The sequence below is a fragment of the Oreochromis niloticus genome, linkage group LG7 (assembly GCF_001858045.2).
Source record: "Oreochromis niloticus isolate F11D_XX linkage group LG7, O_niloticus_UMD_NMBU, whole genome shotgun sequence".
Classification (NCBI taxonomy): domain Eukaryota; kingdom Metazoa; phylum Chordata; class Actinopteri; order Cichliformes; family Cichlidae; genus Oreochromis; species Oreochromis niloticus.
Window position 1 is genome coordinate 5,415,752 of NC_031972.2, and position 23,926 is coordinate 5,439,677.

Below are 23,926 nucleotides of genomic sequence, written 5' to 3' on the forward strand. Positions count from 1 at the left end.
CCCTGACGTCACGGGGTTCATTTATTCCGCTGGCTTCCTGCTGGGGCTCCACTCCGTCTTTCGTAGCGGTACTCGCTACTTTTCGCTTCTCGCCTCACTTCACCACTCTCTCCTAAGTTTTCACGCCGGGGGGAAAAGCGCCGACATTTCTGGTACGTACACGCTTCAAATCGCCTCGTGGAGACGCGCGCGCGCGCCCTTGTGTGCGTCTCTGCCCGTGTATGTATGTATGTGTGTGCTCGTGCTTCTGTAACTGTAAGCGGGGTTTCAGAGCTTCAAGTGCCCGTGCGACAGGCTGTCAACGTGTAGGCAGAGATGCGACACGGAGAAGGGAGGGGTGGCTCAAGGCTGCTGTAGCGCAGCTCCAACAAATTACGCAGATATGAGGACCAGCTGCGACTCTGCTGGCATTTCCCGCACATCGCGCACAAACGTGGCAGCCAGCCACGCGAAACTCTTGCTGCATTTCTTGTGGGGTGGCCACTCTTCCTCGTTTTTACTACTTAAACAAGGAAGGGGGAACTACTCCAGCAGCACAGGAGACTCTTTTAATTTGTGGCGAGGCTCTAGCTGAGGCGCATCGCTTCTAATTTCCTCGCAGATTCTGCTACTAATCACATTATGGGCAGTCACAGCCAAACATTAGTCTGCGTGGTCGGTTTAATCGTCGCCTACTGTGCAAATAGAGTGAGTGGTGACCGTGATAATGATTTGAGGCAGCTGTGTGTAATGAGAATCACAGGCTCACTCTACCTAATGGAGTCTGGCTTTTTTATTTCCCCCCCCTCCTCTTTCATGCTTTTTGTAATTGCACACACTGGCTTTGGTAGAATCTCAAAAAATTACTTCATCACGATGATTATGGTGACATGCTGACTGAAAGAAAATGGGGGAATTGTTGCAATCATCAGAAGGTTTATTTCATTTTTTCCCCTCAGATATTTCTGAGGTCTCCTGAAAATATAAACTTTCAGATGAAGTTTGTCTCTCAATAATTAACACAAATATGTGTATAAAGTTTATTCAGTGCTCTAGGATTTGGCTCTGTTGCCACTCGGTTGGCATACTTTGTTTCAAACTAATTTAACCTGCAGTATAAGTCCGTACAAGTACATAGATGGCTGTGCTTTGTCAACAATTACAGGCAGGAAGTTGATTCTGACTGGAATAAGCAGCTTGTTGGCATTTGCACCTGCAGGATTTGTGTGCTGGTTGGCCTCCCCAGAGAGCGAGAATGAGATTCATGATTATTTTATTTTTTTTGTGGTAGTTGCACTACCTCTACGAACATATTCTTAAAAAAAACTTGCCTAGCAGCAACAAAATACCAAGCCAAACCTCTTTATCGCTAAATCTGTGTTCAGTATAAATCTGTGTTCAGTATAAATCTGTTCAGTATAAATCACCGAAAGTTGCAATTAAGCACATTTAGTAGAATCTTCATTTAAAAACAGGACCAGGATGGTGTCAGTTGGAGATGTTGATGCTACTACACAATCAAAAAGTCAGATGAAAAAACAAAATGGGTTTCTATCAGTTAAGTTTCATTCAGCATCTCTACAGTCTCACCCTCTTGCAAGATAACTTGTGCAACATCATAAAAATAAGTACGTTTGTTAGCAAACAAACCTCTGCCAAATTTTTACTTGCCTTTGTTTTAGTTCTCTTTTTCAAAAGGGAAAGCCAGCCATCCTTTTTTTGTTGTTGGCTAGCTAAGGAAAAATGCATGAAAATGAGCACTGCCAAGGAGCACCAGAAATTTTGTCCATGTAATAAAACGATGTTATCCCCAGTTGTCCATCTTCAAGTGTAAAAACATGCAGTCAGAAATGCAAACCCATAAACCAGTTAACTAATCGGAAGACTGGACCTGTGGCCGTTAAACTTGTGCTTTCAAGATGTTGTAAAGGGCTTTAAAAATGTATGCACAGGGCATACAGGATTACAGCTGGTGTCGTCACACTGGCCTGAGATATTGTTTTTGAGCTTTCATAAGTATTCTTCTGCAAACACCAGGCTATGTATTGCATGTGTCCAGGTTTCGCTTAAGCCTGGAGACTCCAGGGAATGGGGGGGGGGGGTCCTCCCCGAAGATGTTTTGCGCATGAGATGCGTGTTTGTTTTGGTACTTTTTGCATCAGTTTATGATTCTGTCTTTAGTGTGGGGAAGTATCCTACTTAAATCTTAAGTCTTCACTTATTACTGCTTTAAAGAAGCAGGAGCTTCAGCTTTCAGGTCATTCAGAAACCCTCTGTTTTTAAGATTAGCCTTACAACTTTCCTTTTTTGATAAAGGTCATAGGGCTGGATCAGGTGACCCTCCCCTAGATAAGCTGCAGAAGGCCTCTGGGGACTTCCCATGATACACTGTTTTCTTTTTTTAAATTTGCATCTTTATACACCACTCTGCATTTAATCATTAGTTATTAATCTCTGGCTCTCTTCTACAGTGTGACTTTTGTTCTGTCTTCCTCCCCTCACCACCTCACCCCCCGGAGCCTGGTTCTGCTGGAGGTTTCTTCCTGTTAAAGGGGAGTTCTTCCTTCCCACTTTTGCCAAGTGCTTGCTCCATAGGTGGTCGTGTGATGGTTGGGGTTTTCGCTGTATTATTGTTGGAACTACCTTACAGTATAAAGTGCCTGGAGGCAACTCTTGCTGTTATTTGGTGTTATATAAATGAATTCAATTGAATTAATTTAAATGTATTACTCTAAATTTTATTTAGCACATTCAAAAATGAGAGCTAACTGAAAGTGCTTTCCGCTTGATTCAAATGTATTAACGTTCAAGTATGTGAAATCTACAAATAGACGCAGACACGCAAAGGACTCTTTGGGTGTTTGCCTCAGTGACCTTTAGTCATAAATATAAAGTTACAGACTTGTAATATAAGTGAATCTGATGCACAGAGAGCTGTGAAAACACAATTTTTAAAGTTACCAGTGCAACTGAGCTTAAACGGGAGCGAAGTGTTGTCTTCTCTTTGTACCTGTTAAGTTTTGTAGCTGCCACAGACTTGGACAGACTTGCATTACAGCATCCCAAAGCCATCCCAAAGGTGAGAAAAGCATAACTTAAGCCCACTGTAATGTAGGTAGATCTGTCCTCGTCTGGATATTTGATTGCATCACGTCAACATAAGACAGAAAGCACACAATATACAAAGACTTTATCCATAAAATGCAATGAGAGTCAATTTTAACCAGAACCAATTGGAAAAATTACATGTTTCCTTTGTTAAGAAATTTGATGGCCTGAGGATTAAGCCTCCCATCACTCACAATATTATTTGCCTTGCTGCTTTATAAATGTTTTTTTTTTTTTTTTTTTTTTTTTTTTAAGCTTGATAATCAAATTCCCAGCAACCTACCAGCTATTGTTACCATCTTTCTAATTGCCTTTTTCTGCGCCTCAGAGGCTATTACAAACTCAAAGATAATACAGTCAACACACTTTCAATAAAAGCACAATCAAATATGTGAAACATGTATTAAACAATGGTATTTATTTGTTAGCTACCCTTCGCAACACTAAAGGATTTTCTCGTTAAATTTAAAGTAAGGATCCTTAGATTCTTTTTTTTTTACAATTCAAGCATGAACAAAGTGAATTACCATTTGATATCATGACATTTCTATTTTTATTATTATTATTGCCTTTATCTTTGAATTTGGTTAGATTAGTGGTGTTACTATATAAATTTGAGTGTCTGTAGCTCTTTATCATTTAATTCAAAGATCTATCACTCTCCCACTTGCTTGGTATTAGGTGGGGTTTCACATCAGTCAGGTGTGGATTGCTCCTGAGAGCATTTGTCAAAAGCTTAGACTTCTTCTATCTGTAAACCATTAAACCTCAGCCACAGGTGCCCAGTTGGGGCATTATAATGCATTTGATCAATTATTTAGAGTGAAGCATCAGGGATCAACTTGCTGTCTGCCTGCCTGACTGTAGGCTACAGTAGCTCTTTCACAAACACTTGATCAAATGCTTTAGCAGGCCCTGCAAGGCTACATCCAGGGACAGAGCTTTCTGTTCATTCACATGAAGACACAAGATTTGAGGGAGTTTTTCAGTGTAGGCTGATGAGTTTTCAAGGGCAGCTGTATGTGAGGATGCTAGATATGTTCAGGGAGAGAAAGCTTTTACAGTCTTTTGTTCCAGGGTCTTTTTAAAAAATTTTTCTGTGATGTGCACACTTTCTCTGCGGCTTTAAAGGTGTTATTGCATGCCATGATCCATTTTTAGTTTTTTTGTTTGTTTTTTTTTGTTTGTTTGTTTTTTGCTCAGGCTAAGAGCCATGCCTCCCCTCTCTCCCCTGCATTCCCGTTTTTCTTCACGATCGCATCTTGTTTGTTTTTCTCAATTATCTGATCTCTATAATCATAGACCAGGCAACACAAGGAATCATGAGCATTACTAGATTCCTACCTGTGAAGGCAACTTCGCAGCAATTCTTGCTTCTAGCCAAAAGAGTTTTTTCTCCTACAACCCTGGAGATATTGGCCAAAAGAGGCATGCAGTGCTTCCAGATAGGCTCTCGTGGGGCTTTTAATTCTTATAAATATGATTTATAAGTGGGGTGTCTGCCACATGCTGGTATTTCTGGTCTATATTTTGGTCTACCAATCTATACTGCCACTTTGATATTGTTCCTTTCAATAGAGCTGGGTGAATTTTAAAAAAAAAAGAAAAAAAAAGAAAAAAAGAAATAAAGGAAATAAAATTACACCTCAATTACTCCTCAACCACTTGGGGAGTGGTTGCTGGAGGTTGGTGTCTGATGCTAGGTGGAATCGCTCATAAACGGCACCATAAACCTTGTGACTGTCGTTTCTGACTCTTCTGAAAACACTTACGGAAGTGCAAAGCAAACCAGAAACTGAGACAACCACTGGCAGGTGGTCAGTGAGCAGTCTCTAGGCCTGTGTGGTTTGCCCTACTTGCAGTGGACGGTAGTAGGCATGCCCCCAAGCAGACAGGACTTATTAGTAGCAGCAAGGATTTTATATTTTTTTTTTTTTTTTATATTTATGTGACACATAGAACATGTTCAATGTAGTTTTATTTGTATAGGACCAAAACAACAGCACTTGACTTTGTAATATGAAACTCTTTAAGGTGTTGGCATCACCAGCATTGGTGTTGTTTCACTAGGAAGTGAAGCTACACTCCACCACACTCAACAATGGACTTGTTTGCCAACTGCTGCTTTGAGTGGTTAGTCTGTGTTGGTTGACTTTAGAGTTTGAAGGCGTTTTAAAGGTCAGGCTTGGACATAAAATTTTTTAATAAGGTTTTTTTTTTTTGTTTGTTTGTTTTCCTCCTACAAACTGTCGGCTATCATGCAAAACGTGTACAAAAATGGTTGCTGGACTAACACTAGTAATTTGAACATGCATTGTTGGATATACTGCTAAATTAGAATGATAATTTAGGCAAGTAGTGAATCAGTGTGATTGCAGTAACTAGCTGCAGATAGTACTACAGTTTGCAGAGGACTCATGAGTGATTGAATCAATGATCAGATGGGTTCATCTTTCAGGAGGTGCTTTGCATTGACCATTTACAGTTAAATGTGGGCTAATCCACATTTACTGGTTTGTAAAATCACTTGGTTTTACAACCCCGATTTTTGGTGCATTACTTTTTTCTTTTTTTTTCCGATTGGTGTGCATGTATCCTTTTGGTATGACTCCTAAGCTGTGGTTTTTAAAAGAGGCCACACGCTTCCTGTCTTGTGGCCACACTCAGCTGGCTTCAGGCACTTAAACACTCTTTAGTTTTTATGTTGCGTTTCCTTCAAGGGCCCTAAACGAAAAGCAAACAAAACTAGAAGGATGGTTATTTGCACACACCGACGCACACAGGGGACAAATCTACAGCTGCAACAGAATTAATAAATGCCTGCAGCAAGCACCTGGGGGTTTAATACACCTGATTTGTTGTCCTGGCTGGGGTAGTCTTGGTTATTTAAGCACCATAACACAGCAGCGTGATGTGAGTGATTGTCTTGCATGTTTGCAGTTTAAATGCCAGGATGAGCAGGCTGACACACCTCCTGACTTTCTAAACTCTGTGGCCTGTATAACCTTTGCATGATTGAACACTGATCCTGTTGGCTCCTGTTCTTTAGCTGGTACTTTGAGATGGGTCAAACCAGTGGCCAGAAAAACAGTGTTATGTAATGCATTTTCCACACAGTTTAATTCATATGATAATCCAGTTTAAGCATATGCACATCCTCCTTAGTTTAGCTGTGACACTGCTGTTTTCAGAGTTGCTCTGCAGTGTGAGTTTGAGTAGTTTGCTCTGCTGGACACCTGCGGTTATGTTGTCCCCATTACCTCTGCTCTTTTGATCCAAAATAATCCTCTCACAGATATGTGTGTTCTTTACTTGATACTTTGATCCTCTCCAAAACGGAAAAAAGAAATCTGGTATGGGAAGCCAGCAGTTGGCTGTTCTGTGACCATTTTAAATAACTTGACATTCTGGTGCTCGTTTTCTTCAAAAGGCAGACTTGGCTTTGTGCTGTAAGCCAACTACTGTCAGCAACAAGTGAAAGATGGCAACAGTAGCTGGCCGGTCAAATAGCTTCACATTTGTGTCATCCACTTTTACTGCCAGTGGATTTAGGTGTGTCACGGACATTGTGAGCCTCGGGCCGTGCACACGCTCCAGCCTCTCGAGCCCAACTTCCTCCCCCATATGACCTCATGCATTGACAGCTTTTGTGGGGGTTTTCGTTTTGTACCTTGAAACATTGGCATGTTCAATCTAATTTTTTTTTTTTTTTTTTTTTTTTTTTCCATAATATTGATATGTAAACTAAAGTTTGTGCAAATAGTTAAACTGCTCAGCAAGTGTGGGAACCCTTTGAGAAACACAGCCCACAGATCATCTCAGGAAGAAGCCGGATCCTAAAAGTAGATAAATGACAGAAATGCGCACAAAGCGACGGTGCCTCTTCTGCTTGTGTTTTCAGTATCTTAAGATTCATCATAGGAATGATCGGATAACCTTATCAATAAAATCTTATGTAGAGTTTGAGAGTGTGGGAGAATAATAGTCTAGAGTGCAGAGGTTTAATAAACTACACCTGATGTTTGGGTTTGCTGAATAGAAGATAAGAGACAAGGGGCTTCAATGTTCCATATTGAAACCGAAAATTTAATTTAACCTTGGATCTGAAAGTTCATGGAGTTCACGCAGTTCTGATAGGCTGATTCTAACATCAGCCTCTGTCAGCTGATGGCTCAGCTGAGACCCTTTTGTGTATCCCATTGGCAAATTTCCCCAGCTTCTCCATTTCATGCTATTTCTGACTTAATGTGCTCCCGCTTGCCTTACCCTGACAGTTGGTCACTACAATAGATAATCAAGCTCAGTTACTGTGTTAATGTTAAACAGTGCTGTCATTTGCTCCCATTAGTAGGCCTTTCAATCGCTCGACTTAAATGTGGCATTTCTAATATTCTGTACAGTTTCCCTTACTAATAACGCATAGACAAATTTCTTATTCTTACATGTCTGTATCCTAGTTTGGTTTTTTTTTTTTTTGTTTGTGTTTTTTGTATTACTTTACTACTATTAAAATTTGTTTTCCCTGTCATTGCTTCAAGCTGCAGAATTTCACGACGTTACATGGTGTGGATGCCCCTTTCAGTTGAGTTTTAAGGCCAGTCACATTATGGGCAATGTGTGATGTTTTTAATAAGGTCAGTCTCAGGCCTGGTATAACCTCAAAGCTATATCAGACTAAAATATCTGTCTTTATAATATAGATATTTATAATAAAGACCTTTTATAATCTCTCTCTCTGGTGTGAGTGCTGTTCTGCCCTCACTCAGTGAAACTTGGTCCTAGTTGCAGCAGGGATCAGACGGATGTACAGCTGGAGCTTGGCACTTGGCACAAGATGTGATGCAGCAAACGGTGCATCTGCAGCACAGGCCAGGGATCCACAGAGCGTCTACAGCAGTGGGACCTGGGGAGTTGTTCCTCACATCAGTCCATATGAGCTACAGAGCCCAAACAGCTGCAGTACCGTGTTAGCAAAAGTTATGCAATCAGTGTCCAGAGTTAATGTTTGTTTGATATTTTTAATCATCTGCTGTGTACGAGCGATTGCTCTGCATCGGAGCAGAATTCACTGACAGTTTTTAAGTCTTCAGGCTGGTGGCAGTGCCTCTTGGCATTTGGTGAGGATTGTGCCCACCAGGATTTTTCCACCAGCTGACAATGAAAATAAGGTATCAGTGTAACCCCTGACTTGGTGTCTAGTTTTCAAGGAGTAAATCAGTTTATGCGGCATGTCGTGATGTGCTGTGGACTCGAGTTTTCTCAAGCAACCAGCCATCTGGTGTGGAAATGAGCCTCATGTAAAGCGATCTGTAATGTTTACCAGATGCTTGGAGTTTAGTGTAATTTAGCCCTTTTATATAACTGAAATGAAACATAAGATAGGAGAGTGTAGAGCTACACATTATCTCGGTGTTGCCCGAGGAGAGAGGAGGATGTTGCCCACCCCCGTCCTAGTCTGACTGTGCAAACCTGAATAACCAGTTTAACTGTAACTACGTGTGTGGCGATGGTGCCAAAATGCAAGCATGAATGACCACGGAATCGCCCTTTAGCACTGTCAATGTGAACAAAAGAGCTGGATAGCTAACATGGAATCTTAGTTTATCCCCTTTTTAAAACTTTTTACACTTTAACCTACGGTAGTTAAACAATCTAAGATGGCTGCAAGTATAAACTGCAGGTTTCTGTGGATTTTTGTAATAATTTTAGAAAGCCATTTAATGCAAACTTTCTTGTAAGGCACAGAAATGACTCAGGATGTGGCGGAAGCTGCTCAGAGGAAAGGATAAAGTCAGTACGAGCAGACCGTGATAACGATTTGCATGGTTGTTTCTGTATGAAGGATGGACGAATGATTCGCTTAGAGTATACATGAATAAATCTAATAGAAAATCATAATAGCTTGAATGTCCAAACATTAGTTTCTTGTATTTTGTGTGTTAATTGGTTGAATGGACCTATCATCACTCTCAGTATATCATTTTCCCAGTGGAAATTAGGGAAGCTTGCTGTGTTGACCTTCTGATCTCATTTAAAGCCAGCTACTGTGTGTTATCACACAGGCAGACCAATGCACACATAAATAAAAACGCTTCATAATAAATAAAATCATATAAATTATATTCACAATAATGCAGTTTGTTCTGAAAGCCACATTCAGACACGCTGCACAGGATAAAGTTCTAGCAGGACAACAACCTAATAGTAAAACTGGAGATGGATTTGGATTTCTGTAACGGTGCTGTACAATAATAGGCTCCAGTCAGCCGACGGGAGAAAACCACCTGTGTTAATGATTATGTGAATTATCTATCCTAGTGGCCCGTTATCAGCTGGACGGTGTCATTCTTTATAAAAGCCAATAATCCGACTGATAAAGTTGACACACATCAAAGTGCTTTGTCTACTGCAGTGTTTGCAGACTTGGGTTTAGAGCTGCTATCAACAGCTGATTTGATTTTGTGTGCGTTTGTGTTTTACAAGCCAGGCCACAGAACACTTGTTTCATATTTGGATTATCATTTAATAATTTGGTGCATTTAAAAAATGAGTAAATGCATAAAATAACATTTCCACATGCAATTATTAATTCATTATTTTGTCAGAAACTTACTGTTAGCCATTATGTTCTTGGGGAAATCCTCGTTAGTGGTATTACAGCACTATTCTAAAAATAAACAATACTGTTCCTATAGTTCATGGAAATTATTCAGCTTGTTAAAGTTACATTTGCATATTTGGAGCCCTTTCAAGGACAGCAAAGTTGTGTGCTGTTGGCTTTTGTTTTCCTAATATATAAAATTTTCCAGGTCCTACTACTTCCTTTTGATTTATAGTAAGCAAACCATTTAATTGGTCTCTACTTTAAAGAGTTGCATAATTGATGAAGCCAATAGATTCTTACTTTTAGCATTAAATAATCAAAACATACTAAAATAACCCTCCCAGTCAGCTGTGGATACTTGTTGTTAAAAAATATATATATATATATATATATATATATATATATATATATATATATATATATATATATATATATTTATTTTTTTTAAACCCCCCCCCCCCCCCCCCCCCTCTCTTCTGGTTCAGTTACATCTGCCGTCACCCTTCTCCAACTAAACCTACTTCAAACCAGTTTAGAGAAGCACTGGCATGTTTAAAAACTTTGCTGTGTTGGAGACTTTTTTAGACTATTTTAAAGTTTGATTTGAAGTGCACAATGACTTGCATGTTTGCAGCATTTCCTGGTGTGGTGTTTTCAGAATGAAGCTGATGTTACAGGCTGATTAAAGTTGGCACAAAGCAGGTTTGACAACCTTGAAATTCCTCAAATGTGAGTCTGTGTAGGACTTCACTGTCTTTGTAACACAGCTTTATTTTATTTTACTCATCTTTTTCCTATCATGTCTGTGCAGGTTGTGTGGTATTGAGAGACTGCAGACATCATGGTGAACATCCCAGAATACTATGCAGGAAAAAACGTGCTGATCTCCGGAGCGACCGGCTTCATGGGCAAGGTACAGTTGTGGTTTTCACCAGTTAGCAGCTAGCAGGACTGAACCCAGCAATATGAACTTTGCTAATCTTTAAAGTGGCTATCTGAAGAGTTTCCAGTCTGAAGCACGTTACACACACTTGACTTGAGTTGCATGTTAAAGTGAAGTGGCGCACACGATGACTCTCCATCAGCTGGAATGTCTCTGCACAGCTGCAGCCATCCAGTGAACTGCAGTGTTGCAGTTTTGTGATGATGCAAACACATCGAATTCTATTGTCAGCTATTATTTTGCAGTATAGAGCTCAGCAGTGACCACTCACTTTAAAGGCTCTGGTTGCAGAAGTGAATTTCTCATTAATTTCCTCCAGTGACGCATCACATCTTTTATATAAAAGATTTAAGCCTCAAACCAAGCTGAGCAGCTGTGAGTCAAAAATATTTGATTTGGGTCCTCAAAATAAAGGAAAATGGAAGAAAGCAAAAGTACAAGAATATGTACAGAACTAATTTTTGGCAAGAGGAAAATGAATACTCAACCCATAATGCATTGCAAATCTCAAGTTCCAACTTCAAACATCTTTCAACCTTTTCAAATTTGATCTTTTTCATTATCACAGTGTTTTATATGGTTAATAAAAATGTTGTACATTAATAGTTTAATATGTTTTAGATTGTGGTGTTTTGGCAAAGTAAATCCTCGTTATTGATATACAGTGTTTGAGTTTTTTGTTTTTTTTGTTCCCCCCCCCACCCCTCAGGTCTAGTGAGTGTCAGGTTTAAACATTTCCATGGCAACAGCATAACCAGTCAAATATCACCATTTCATTTTAAGATTTTGGGTAGAGGAGAGTTTGGGATAAAGGGCGTCTTAGCTTACCTTTGCTTATCCTAGCTACCATAAGATTTCCTATTAAAATGCACCTTTTTTTTTTTTTTTTCTTCCCCCCCCCCTTAGACAGTCATCTTTCCCATTTAGCCAGCTAAATAGCATCTAAAGCCACATAAAGGTTTTGATTGGTTGTTGATGTTGGGGCTTATTGGATTCCATTTCTAAGCTGCTTTTGGTTAGTGACTATATAGCAGTCATGGTGATGATAAGAGTCATGTCCTGAATTTCTTACTTCCACTTTACTTAAGCTGTTAGAGGAGAGTCGGAAGGCCTCTTAGTCAACCACAGTGTAGTGGTTAACACATTCAACTTGCATGTGACAGACCCCAGTTTGAGATGGGGATGGGACACGAAGTCAGCCTCACTGTGTTCACAAGCTAGTGTAGTCCTAGTGCCAGTACCAAGCCCACATAAGTGGGAGTTGTATAAAGAGGACTCTGGTGCAAAATCTTTGCCTAATAAAATATGCAACTTCTTTGAAACAAGAGAGAAGCCAAAATCTTTTTTCTTCTGTATCAGTTTGTCTTTTGAGAAGATTTAGCAGGACTGACCATTTGTAACAATCTCAGTCCAAACTGAGTCATTTTGCTTGCTTGTTTTTGAAGGTGCTGCTGGAGAAGCTGCTGAGGTCCTGTCCAGAAGTCAGATCAGTCTATGTGCTGGTCAGATCGAAAGCTGGTCAAAGCCCTAAAACCCGCATCTCTGAAATGATCAACAGCAAGGTGAGTAATGGGCAAAGAGAGAGGATGGTGTGATGTGATGAATGGTTTTGAGGCTCTTCTATGGCTGGCGGACGGAACAAAAGTGGCACACAGAAATTATACTGCATATTTTTGCCACTGCTTCCATCAACAATGAACACCCTGTGGCCTGACAAGCAGCAACGTGTTGGTGAAGCAGCATCTGATAAAGATTATGCAGAAACCCCCCACACAGTGATACTACCACATTCTTTGGGAACAGTTTTCCAGTTTGATGCCAAATGCAATGTTTAAAAACAAGGAAAAACAAAACAAGGAATAACAGGTTGGTCTGAGAAGTGATGACTCTTCATCCTAAAGTGTGACTAGGTCAAAAAAAAGAGAGTTCTTCTGCAGCGTGACGGTCGAAGGATTTTTGTCAGTGTATTTGGTTATGGTCTTCTGTAACTTCCATGTCGTACTGACTTTACTTTTTTCACTATTTTAGCTGTTTGAAAAATTGCAACAAGATCAGCCGGACTTTGCAGAGAAGATCATCGCAGTGAACTCTGACCTCACACAACCGGAGCTGAATCTGAGTAAAGCGGACCAGAGCATCCTTGCTGAAAACATTGACATCGTCTTCCACTGTGCTGCCACTGTCCGCTTTAGTGAGCCACTCAAGTGAGTTATTTTTTTGCTCTTTTTAAATTTCTATTTTAGTTTCAAGCTGTATGGTTTTGTGTTTGGGGCTCCTGATTGTAGCTTGGCTCATTTATATTCTGACCTTGCACCTTCCTTCGTTCTTTGCCTAAAACTTGCTGCTTTTAGCTTCTCCTAAAAAGCTTAGTTTCTTCTTATTAAATTCTGTGAGCCTGGTAAAGGGCAGCACCTTAGTGCGTGCGCTGTACTGCCTTTTTTTATTTTTTATTTTTTTATTTTTTTTAATAGCTGTTATTTATTCAAATGAATGGTGATGGAGAGTTTGCTTGGCTCAGCACTAGAAAAAAACAGCAGTGTTGACGGACCGCCCACTGTTGTTTTGAACCACAGAGACTGATGACACCTGACCCGGCATGCAAAGAGCATGCCTGGAGCTGCTTTGAGATTTAACTCTTGCAGCCTTTTGGAGATGGTACATTATGCTTGGAGTAAAATATTTATGCTAAATGGGTGGAATTGGATGCTGTTTATCATTAGTATTGAGGACATTTGTGTTCTTGTTCAAAGTTTTTGGGCAGTGTGCAAGCAGGAAATTGTGCACATCGGTGTGGTGTAGATTTTGAGTCAGACTAGGAGGCTGGGTAAACATTGATAAGGAACTTTTGTTTGTGGAAGCTTAAATGACACTTCTGTGTTTTGTGATGACAGATATGTGAACGTTGTGTAATCAAAAAGGAAGTGAGCATTTTTAGGTGGAGCTGCAATCACGTCTTGCTTTACTGACATTTAATATCCTGTGTCTTACTCTCTTTCACTCAGGGATGCAGTGCAGCTGAATGTCCTGGCCACTCAGATGATGCTGGCCCTGGCCCACAGGATGAAGCACCTGGAGGTTTTTATTCACATCTCCACAGCCTATGCCAACTGTAACCGAGAGCTCATTGAGGAAGTTGTCTACTCTCCCTCCGTAGACTACCGAAAACTCATCGATACTCTGGAGTAAGCTGATCTGGACTGTTTTCAAACAGCATTGACACCAAACGTCTGGTTCACGTGTGCAGATATTAGGACGTAGCAGTCATTGCTCAACGGCAGCATTAAGTTTTTAAATGTGTTTTTTTTTTTTTTTTTTTTTTTTTGTTCCCCCCCCCCCCTGACTTTAATAGATTAAAAGCAAGTAGGAAGTGCATTTCAAGATTAATGCCAGTGAAATAAAGCGAAGCACTTCAGCTTAACTCTGGCTTTACAGTAAATGGCTCAAGATAGATTAGTAAAGTCTGTGGAGTAGAGATTAGTGCTATGATTCTGGGGGATTTTATGTACAGAGCTGTTCAGTGAACGTTTGAGTGCGTGTGCAAAGAGACAGCATGCAGAGTTTGTTGTGTACAGTACACACTGATCTTCTGGATGGGCAGAGTTGCTCGAGGCTGTGTAGCGGTTGAATAGTGATGAGTGAAACGACCTAATGAGCTGGAATATCATTTTTCCTTTTGCCTCAACTTTGGCTTTTATGTGGAAGGTGGAGCTAAGGGGCACTGTTGGCACACGTAGTTCGCTTTTCAGGTTTCTCTTTTTACCTTGTGCCAGTTATGTAATCATGACAATTATGTTGTTTGCGTTTCTTTGTTCTGAGCACATTTTTAAGAGTGCAATCACATGTGGTTTACATGGAAAAGAGGCTTCAAACTCTTTTCCCACCTGGTCCGTTTCACCCCTGAAAGCGAAGTCGGAGACTTTTGTTTTTTGTTTTTTTGGGGTTTTTTTTCCCCCCTCACACTTGAGTCCAAACCAGTCCAAAAGAGCAAAAGCTTAACAGACTTGCTGCAGACCAAATAAATTAATAAAACTGTGGGCACTGGTAATGAAATGAGGAATTTTGGTCCATTTAATGAACTTGTGCATTTCTTTAGACATCAAACAGCAGTTATTCTCTTTACACACATTATCTATAGACTGTATATGATACATGGATGTGTATACACATCCATTTATTTATTTATTTATTTATTTATTTATTTATTTTATATAAAAGCAAAAACATAGAAGTTGCCATTTCGAGATGCCCACAACTTTCTGAATTCCACATTGTATAGACTTTGGATGTTTTTGGTGTTAACTGTGAGAAGTCAGAATGTAGTACGGCCGTCCCAAAATCCCTTCTTTGTTCATTGTAGTTTTAGAGTAATCTTTGATGAGTGAACTCTGTTAGTTTGGCTTTAATTTGAGCTCATTACTACTTGTTTGCCCTTTCCCCTGGTGTGTTTGTTAGTGAAATGTTGTGTGTAATGAGAGCATGGTGCAGTGTGGGAGAGACGATGACATTTTACACAAACAGGTTTAAGCAGTTGGTAAATTTTTCCTAAAGTCTAAAGGAAAATAAAGTGAAAAGAAGGAAACAAATATTATTGTTTTGGCTATTATACTTTTGTCCTGTAATTACAGCTGGTTTGATTTTTGTGTGTGTAAGGCTCCCCTCGAGGTGTGGCTTCCTGAAGCTTGAAGTGAGTTATTCTGAACAGCAGCAGTAGTGCTAGTGACAGATGTGACAACCTACAATACGTAGGTATTGCGAAGTGTTGAGGGGAACGTGTCATTGCCTTTTGGTAATTCTCTGGGCTTAAATATTGTTGGCGCGGTCACCCAGACAGTCATTAGTATTGGTGAATGAGCAATATTTCTGTTTACTTCAGACTGGAAAGCTTTAATTTCTTTATTTCAGCGCTTCAGGTCATAAAATTAAATGAAGCAAATTCAGGGCTAATCTTGTTTTTGTTTTTGCTTTTTTTTTCCCCTCTTGGTCCAGCTGGATGGATGATGATCTGGTATCTACACTGACTCCCAAGCTAATTGGAGAACATCCCAACACTTATACCTTCACCAAATCTCTGGCCGAATATATGGTGCAGCAGGAGGCTGGAGACCTCAACGTAGCCATTGTCAGACCCTCCATAGTTGGAGCCAGCTGGAAAGAGCCCTTCCCAGTGAGTAACTCCAGATGCTGGTGTTACGCTTTGTTTTCATTATTACTGTAGAACCTTAAATTGCTAAAGAACAATGCATGCTCTTGTCTTTTTATATATTATTTGGATTTGTCTCCCACCCACCCCAGTGTGACTTTTAGACGATTGAACATCTGCCTGAACGTTGTTATATTTCAGCTTTAATATTTTAATTGCTTTTGAGCCCAAAGTTTGTCATTCAGCTTTGGTGAGTAAGCGCTTTGTTTCAACATTAATATTCTGTCTTTCAGGGCTGGATTGATAACTTCAACGGACCCAGTGGGATATTCATTGCAGTAAGTACACAGGAAAAATCACTGTAGGTGGGGTCTAGAAGTCTAAACTGTTTTATGATTGCTCGTATTTACAGCACAATAGGAAAGCTTTGAGTGGTATTGAAGTATTTAAGATTCTGGTGGTAATTTTGCTGTTATTCACAATGATTGGTTTCATAAACAACTGTGCTGTGTGTTTACTTTGAGCTAGTTTTGGTTTATTAATTGTTACAAATTCCGTTGTGTGATTTGGACTCTGAGTCAGAAGGGTGCAGTGAATAATTTGCATCTTGCACACTAGTATACCAGGACATCCAGTATGCCCCCCCCCCCCCAGAACGAATGACACCTACCTGAATATGAATGGTTGACCCAGTTAGATGCCCGCATATAAAACGCACCAAATCCTGAAATGCATTCCTGCCTGCAGCTGAAATTCTTGAGATGACAGATTGATCGCTTACCTGAAATACTCTGATGGATTTATGAGACCTTTTGTCCGGAGTGAGAATGTTCTTTTTAAAGATGACAAACTTCTGTCTCTGTATGTCTTTACACAACATCTTCCTATTGTAAACATTTGTTTCTTTCTGTAATTTTTTTTTTCAAGTAATATGTTGAAGTTTATGTTTTGGTTTGGAGGCCAGAATTATTATCAGTTGCATTAATACTTCCTCTACGCCACCCCCTCTTAGGCTGGTAAAGGGATCCTCCGAACAATGAGAGCATCTAACAATGCTGTGGCTGACCTGGTTCCTGTGGATGTGGTCATCAACACTACGCTGGCTGCAGGCTGGTACTCAGGATCACAGGTGCTTAACAGGTGAGAGACCCACATATTAACAGAACTTTAGTCAAATCTGTTTTTGAGTTCATCTTAGCTCCTCTGACATCTTTCCTTTTGTACTGCAGGCCTAAAAGCATACCTGTGTACAACTGTACAACCGGTGGGATTAACCCGTTTCGCTGGGGAGAAGTCGGTAAGACAATTTCTTGCCTAAACGCAGCCTATGAGGGGGGGGAAGCCCCTGACAGTGGAAGCTTCTGCGCTTTAACGTGGCGTCTAATGATATACCCTCACTGTAACCTGATTCCTGGCCGGCCACACCCAAAGCAGAAGCTTTTGTTTACCTGTCCCTTATGGATATTGTTTTAGGGCAGGAAAGTATCCCAAGCGTATCTTTCCCCAGTATAGAAGTTGCACATTTTGGAAAACTGTTCTTTATCTCATCATGTGCTGTATTCATGCTGAATACTCCTAATGCTTTGCATTTAAACATCATGGTTTAAACTGTAGGTCCTCCTCTGAGTGCAGTGTTTTAAGCTTTTAAATGCATAACCACTATGTCCTAAAACTTGAATTCTGGTGTGCTGGCAGTTCAATTACTGAGCCAGGTGCAGGGCTAACATGTATAAAATTACGGTGACAGCAACTGTGACAGAACAAGCTTGAGTCACTCCCCTTTAAAGTTTCACTGTGTATTAAAAAAGGTGACAGATAACGGCATCACAGTTTCAAATAGGAACTGAAAAGGAAATGACTTCATCAGTTCATGTAGTGGCTCGCCTCAGGGTTTAAATGATATTACACAACTTCTCTGTTTGCAGATCTTGACTTCTGCTGCATACAGTGCTGTGCAAAAGTCTCGAGCCACCCCTCATTTATTTACTTTGCTTCAAAGTTGCCAGTTCTTTATTATTATTATTATTATTATTATTATTATTGGTGGTCTTGAGTAACAGTTCTCCAGGCTTTCTAAAGGTCCTTTAAAGTTGTTTTTTTTTTTTTTTTTTTGTTAGCTGCTTTTTCATTTATAAAAGAAGTGAGACAGGGACACTGCACAAGAACTGGAGCAAAAACCAGTGGCAACCGGTCTGATGGAGGGATTCATCCAAATGTGAAATTATTGTTCAAATCATCAGTATGTACACAGGTGGTCAAAATTTCACCGTGAGTGTCTACACCCATCTATAGAGCAGGGGTGGAGGCTCTGTCATTGTTTGTGGCTACATTTCAGCCAGTGTTGTTGGAAATCTTGTCAAAATTGGAACTGTGAACACAAACGTACCTCTGACTGATCCACTATGTAGTACCATCTGATTGGCAACAGTTCCATTTTTCAGCATGACGATGATCCTGAACACACAGTAAACCTGGATGGAAAAGTTTAGGATCATCTCGACAAAGAACGGAACAAAAGGCATCCAAAATTCAAAGAAGAGCTTTAAATGTCTTTAAAGAACCCTGGAGAACAGTTCCTGAGGACTACTTAAAGAAATTACAAGAAAGCTGCCCATATTTGTCCCTTTTTATTCTCTTTTCTTCCTCCACATGGAACATCCCCTTACGTTCATTTTGATAGTTTCAACAGGTTGCTGTCTGAGTTCTCATATTGAGGTGAAGTGTGATTATTCTCACACTGAGCCATTCAACAGCAGTAACAATTAGCTCAAATGTATAGGAGGAGTCAACAGGACTGAACAGGCCAATCGCAGCAGTTGCAGGCTGATCGGTGCACAGGTGGTGGAGGTGCACATGTGGTTACATCAGTTGCTGTTATGACACACCTGTGGTGTAGATTTAACACTGAAGCATAAATCCCATGTAATGCTGCCATTTTTAGATTATTTGTTATTATTTTAGCACACTTTATCTAGCTAGTGTCCTAACAGCTAAGGCACTTGAAAACTAGGAATCCTACTTTTCTAGTTCCAGTACAAACCTTGTCGTTTTGTATATCTGCATAGTATAGTTTTCCCACAGGTCTCAACCTTCTAGCCAGTCATAAAAAAGCTATCTTAACGCTGCTCATTGATGACTTGTGTTGAACAACCTTCTGTTTCTTAGAGTACCATGTAATATCCACATTCAAGAGGAACCCCCTTGAGCAGGCCTTCCGTCGGCCCAATGTTAATCTCACATCCAATCACCTAATCAATCAGTACTGGATTGCCGTGAGCCACAAAGCTCCGGCCTTCCTCTATGATCTGTACCTCAGGCTGATTGGACGAGAACCCAGGTAACCTCGTCATTGCCGTTTCGGATGTGCCGTACCGCTGCTGTTCTAACAGAACCCCTCCCCCAAACACACACACTCGCATTTCCGCCGGCTTACTCTGTCACCCTTCTTTTATCGAAGTAGCCTAACGTCATAGCTGCAGTGCTGCTGTGTTAAAGATGCTTGTGTGCAGTTTTGCAGATGAAGAATGTATAACCCAGCTGTTCTCCTGAACATGCTGGGTTCTGCACTCTTTGCATCTTTCTAATGTGTGTATTTTCAGTTAGATTTCCAAAACCTCGGCACAAAGTTCACTTCAGTCCAGCTCATAAATGGACTGAAGTGGACTCGCACTGTTTTTTGTTTCCAAAGAGTAGATCCAGTGTTCTGTTGTGCTGCTAATGAGACGATTACAGTGGGCCTGCATCTTTCCTTGTATCAAAAGGAGGAGAAAATGAACGTGCATTCCTTTTCTTCTCGTCCTCTGTGTCCTTCCTGTTCCGTCATATGTGATTCTCTCTCCTACAGAGTACTGTATAAACATGTCCTTCAAGACCAATCCCTTAGAGCAGGCTTTCAGAAGGCCCAATGTCAATCTACGCTCCAACCCCTTTACTAATCAGTACTGGACCACTGTCAGCCACACGCTACCAGCCCTGCTCTATGATGGCTATCTCACGCTGATGGGCCGGAAGCCCCGGTAAGGTTGCAACTGCCCCTCAACCCTCTCCTGTCTGCCAGTCTGCCCCCTGCCTCTCCCAATTTCCCCACACTCCACTCCTCCCTGAATGTGTCTTTTTTTTATTTTTTATTTTTTTCTGGGAAGGTGGAAACAAGGGCAGAAGGAACAATGTTTGCAGTGTCTTTACTTGACGTCAGCTGTTAATGTAGGCAGTATCCGAGCATGCGTTTTCAATTCAAAGAAGATGCCACGTGCCCTTCCTTTTTTTTTTTTCTTTTTTCTTTTTTTTTTTTCTCGTGAACAAGCCATGCTGTGAACATGACATCCATTATCCACCGGTCTTCACCCAATCATGGAAAATTCTGAGGCACCGCGGGACTTCTTGACCAATCAAGAAAGTTGTGCTCAGTTGGACATCTTGTGTCTCACTGAAAACAACACTACTGCATGCAAACTGATTGGTAATTCATTCTTAGTCTAAATTCTAAAGCCACAAATATTTCAGACGGTAAAAGTGACACCTTTACAGTTTCAAAATCAGCAGTGCTGTTTCTGATTAAAAAATAAATAAATAAAAAAATGAATTGGACAAAAATAATTGTGTTCAACTGTCTGAAATACTCATGGATGGCTAAGTGGGTAATTTGTATTGAAGCTAACTGGCTTTGTCACCAGCTACAAGAAATGATTATCCCTGCTTCTGTGTGCTGATCATCCATGCATGTTTGTCACATCTTTGAATCATTCGTGTTTGCAGAAGGAATCTGAGTCATATCAATGTGCCTTCATTAGTGTAACAGTTTAAAAGGACGGCATTACAGGCCTCGCGTTGAATTGTGCCATTTCTGTTCATGACAAAGTGAAACGTCTGAAGTAATTTGATCCAAAAGTGGTTAACATTTACAATTTACTGGATGACAAAAAAGGTGGCATTTGAAGACTCGGATCCCTTTTATCAACATTGGCTGCTGCTTTGCACACTGATCACAACATCTCCTTGAATCATTCCTACTAAAAATTTGATTACCTCCATCTGAACTAACACAAAAATTAAGTAACATAACTGGATTCATCTGTGTTACCAGGAGGACAATATCACCTCCACTGTCAGTTTATTTTCTGAGGAATTTAAGCTGATTGAGTTCATTTTTGTGTTGAGCTTTAATTATTTTGGGTAAAATATTGACCTAGACTAAATTTGGGTCATGGGTTCATTTGAGAGTGAACTGTCTGTCCTCCTGGCCTATAAACGGATTAAATCCAGCTGATTTGTTTGCTGATTTGTGTCACTCACTTTGCCGCAGGGAAGAAATTGCCACCTTGACTTGCAGTGCTATGAAAAAGTTTGCCTGAAAGATAGGAGTATTTTCCAAACTATAACCTTACTAAAAATTGTGAAAAAACTATGACCTCCAAATGTCCAAATCTGGGGTTTAATAAAATTAATTACATGACTGAATTTAAATTGTCTGGAAAAAATACAACATGCTTTCTTGGTTCTCTCCGGGAGTAAGAAAAAGTTTTAAAGTGCTGGCAAAAGAAAATGATGTGGAGTGGCTGACGAATCAGTTTTCCACAAAGCTTAATAAAACACTTTCTTGGCACTTTTTAAGATTTTGACTGGACTGGAACAATAAAAGTTTAGATCAATAAATCAGCCACAGCATTAAATCCACCTACCTAATAGTTTCAGATTGGTTAGAAAACCTAAATGAAGCAATCTGGTCATGGACAAACATCAGCTGGGATGTACCTTTGGTTTCTGTCACCAGGACTTTGGCATTACTAGTTTGAGACTGTGGTTTCTAACACGGAGTGTTCACTTCTTCTGTCATTTGCTTTAACGCTGTGGCTGATGGCTACCGTATGCAATCTCATAGCACTGTACAGCTCAAATGATCACTTTTTTTTTTTTTTTTTTTTAAACCAAAATCCGCTTAATCAAATGTGCAAATCAGTGAAGTCATGCCCATAGCGTAATCGGAGAGGTCAAATCAATCTGAGATATACTGGAATAACAAATTTGACTGCAAACGGTTAATTTATAGAAATCATTGCTCTCTCTGGTACCTGTCTTTTACAGTCTAATATTTCTCTAGACTGTCTAACCTCTGCCCCTGCTCCCAAACACTTTGGCACACTCTTCTCCTTTCCTTCTCATCCTGCCTCTTTATCCCACCACTCTTTATCTGTCCTGTCCTCTTCCTCATCTCCCCTCTGGTCCTACTCTGCAAACACTATTTATCCACAACACTGCTGTCTTTTCCTTACACTGCCCCTCCGCTACATGCCGTTTGCCATAGGATGATGAAGACGATCACTCGCCTCCACAAAGCCATGATGGTACTGGAGTATTTCACCAGTCACTCCTGGGTGTGGAACACTGACAACATGGCCATGCTGTTGGCCCAGATGAGCCCTGAGGATAAAAAGGTAGGGAGGGTCGCTATGAATAAACAATGTTTAATCATTGCTCCGCACACTGCTTCATTCACACTCCGTGCCTCAGTTACCCGTGCCTGCCCCGCCCACACGCCAGTCGTTTGCACACTGAAGCAGAGTGATAATGTCTGGTAGTATGCTGGTAAGGCAGTGTGATTCATTCACTGCTGACGTCAGCTTGTAGTGAACGGGATCATTGTTCTGCATGGCAACTGTCTGGAGGAATCCGGACTCAACATTACGACACTGACTTCTTGTGGATTCTTTTCGAGAAAATAATCAGATGCTTTCAATCCGGGGGGTCAAATTCATGTTACACTGGCCACATACAGCCCACTTTCATCTCAAATGAGCCTGTGTAAAGAACTTTAGCTACACATTTAATCCCTGATGTCTGAGTGCAAATTCAACAGTTTTTCTAATGTTGCTGTAGCAAAGAAGGAAATCTTAAAGTAATAAGAAAAAAATGTGCAAGTTTACAGAAAGTTCTGGTAGCTCACTGCCCAGACTAATTATGAAATTAATTCAGTTATTTCTTTTTCTACGGCAGTCTTATTGCAAAGAACAGAAATTTCTATAGTGGATGGGTTACTCAGTTATTTAGGTGTAGCATGAATGGCCATCTGAGATGTTTTTATGTAGGAGAAGCTGTAATGGTTAAGAAAATACAGTTAACTTAAAAATACTTGGCTTGTTCCAAGCTGTCCAGTGGTTCGATTCTGGCCCCCGGGCCTTATGTTTGACACCTCTGCTTTACATTATATTAGCAAAGTTAAACCTCTTTTTTTTTTTTTTTTTTTTTTTTTTAAAAACCTAATTTTTGTTTCTAAGAAAAATGAGCCACATATGAGGATATTCATTTAAAATTTCGATGGAACAGTAGCAGTATAATGTCCTTGTAAGTGGATATCAGGCCCTTGTAGAGTAAAATGGAGTATTTTGGTCTAAATAACCCAAAATGTGATGTCCACATATGTGGAAGGCAGGTCCTAGGAGGTTAAAGGAGGCTCCTTAGACAGAGGATTCAAGGGCTTGAATTTGCTTACTGACGCAGAGACTCTGTTCCCACCTCCCCCAACAGTTGACCACACAGTGCCTTGCTTGTATTATTGTTTCCTAGAAGGCCCCACTGGGGGGGGGAAACTGCCACAAGCTGGAACACTGTCAGATCCAAAATGCAGCCTTCTTACTATGAAGGCATCCCCTGTTGAGTTGATTTAAATGTTTGTTAATTCAGAATCAATAAAGGTTTGTCATGAGTATATCTCGCATAAACAAATGTTGCTTCTGAAGCATACTGAGGGTGTTTCTTGTTTCTCTTACTGCAGATATTTAACTTTGACGTGCGTCAGCTGCACTGGGCAGAGTACATGGAAAATTACTGTATGGGCACCAAAAAATATGTCCTCAATGAAGAGCTGTCGGGGCTGCCTGCTGCACGCAAACACCTCAACAAGTAAGAAGTCTATGAAATTACATTTGTCATCCTTGCCTCCAACACAGACACACAGGAAGTAGTAGCATTCAAAGTGATGGGCTCTGGCAGGTTCTTTAAAGTTCACCACACAGAAGATGCTTTTCTGCATCACCAGTTAAATGTGCTGTATGCAACATTTTGTTAAGGGTTTTGAAAACTTTTTGACAATATTTAAATGTACTGTGACATAACCACAAAAAAGACCTCCAACAAGCCTGACTTCTGAATTTAGGAG

General features: G+C 40.4%; 1 protein-coding gene across 3 annotated transcripts in view; it reads left to right on the forward strand.

Moving 5' to 3' along the window:
• The window catches only part of far1 (fatty acyl CoA reductase 1), a 28,425-nt gene continuing 4,499 nt past the window's right edge, over positions 1-23,926 (forward strand). The window contains exons 1-12 of one of the 3 annotated variants that reach the window (XM_019360812.2): positions 1-152; positions 10,503-10,604; positions 12,080-12,196; positions 12,663-12,838; positions 13,637-13,816; positions 15,621-15,798; positions 16,068-16,112; positions 16,787-16,914; positions 17,004-17,071; positions 19,619-19,790; positions 22,076-22,205; positions 23,543-23,670. In XM_019360812.2, coding sequence (XP_019216357.1) covers positions 10,533-10,604; positions 12,080-12,196; positions 12,663-12,838; positions 13,637-13,816; positions 15,621-15,798; positions 16,068-16,112; positions 16,787-16,914; positions 17,004-17,071; positions 19,619-19,790; positions 22,076-22,205; positions 23,543-23,670 — 1,394 coding nt within the window. In that variant the 5' untranslated portion in view covers positions 1-152; positions 10,503-10,532. Of the gene's footprint in view, positions 153-10,502; positions 10,605-12,079; positions 12,197-12,662; positions 12,839-13,636; positions 13,817-15,620; positions 15,799-16,067; positions 16,113-16,786; positions 16,915-17,003; positions 17,072-18,939; positions 19,112-19,618; positions 19,791-22,075; positions 22,206-23,542; positions 23,671-23,926 lie in introns of all 3 variants that reach the window. The other 2 variants (XM_019360813.2, XM_019360814.2) reach the window with 2 other exon arrangements.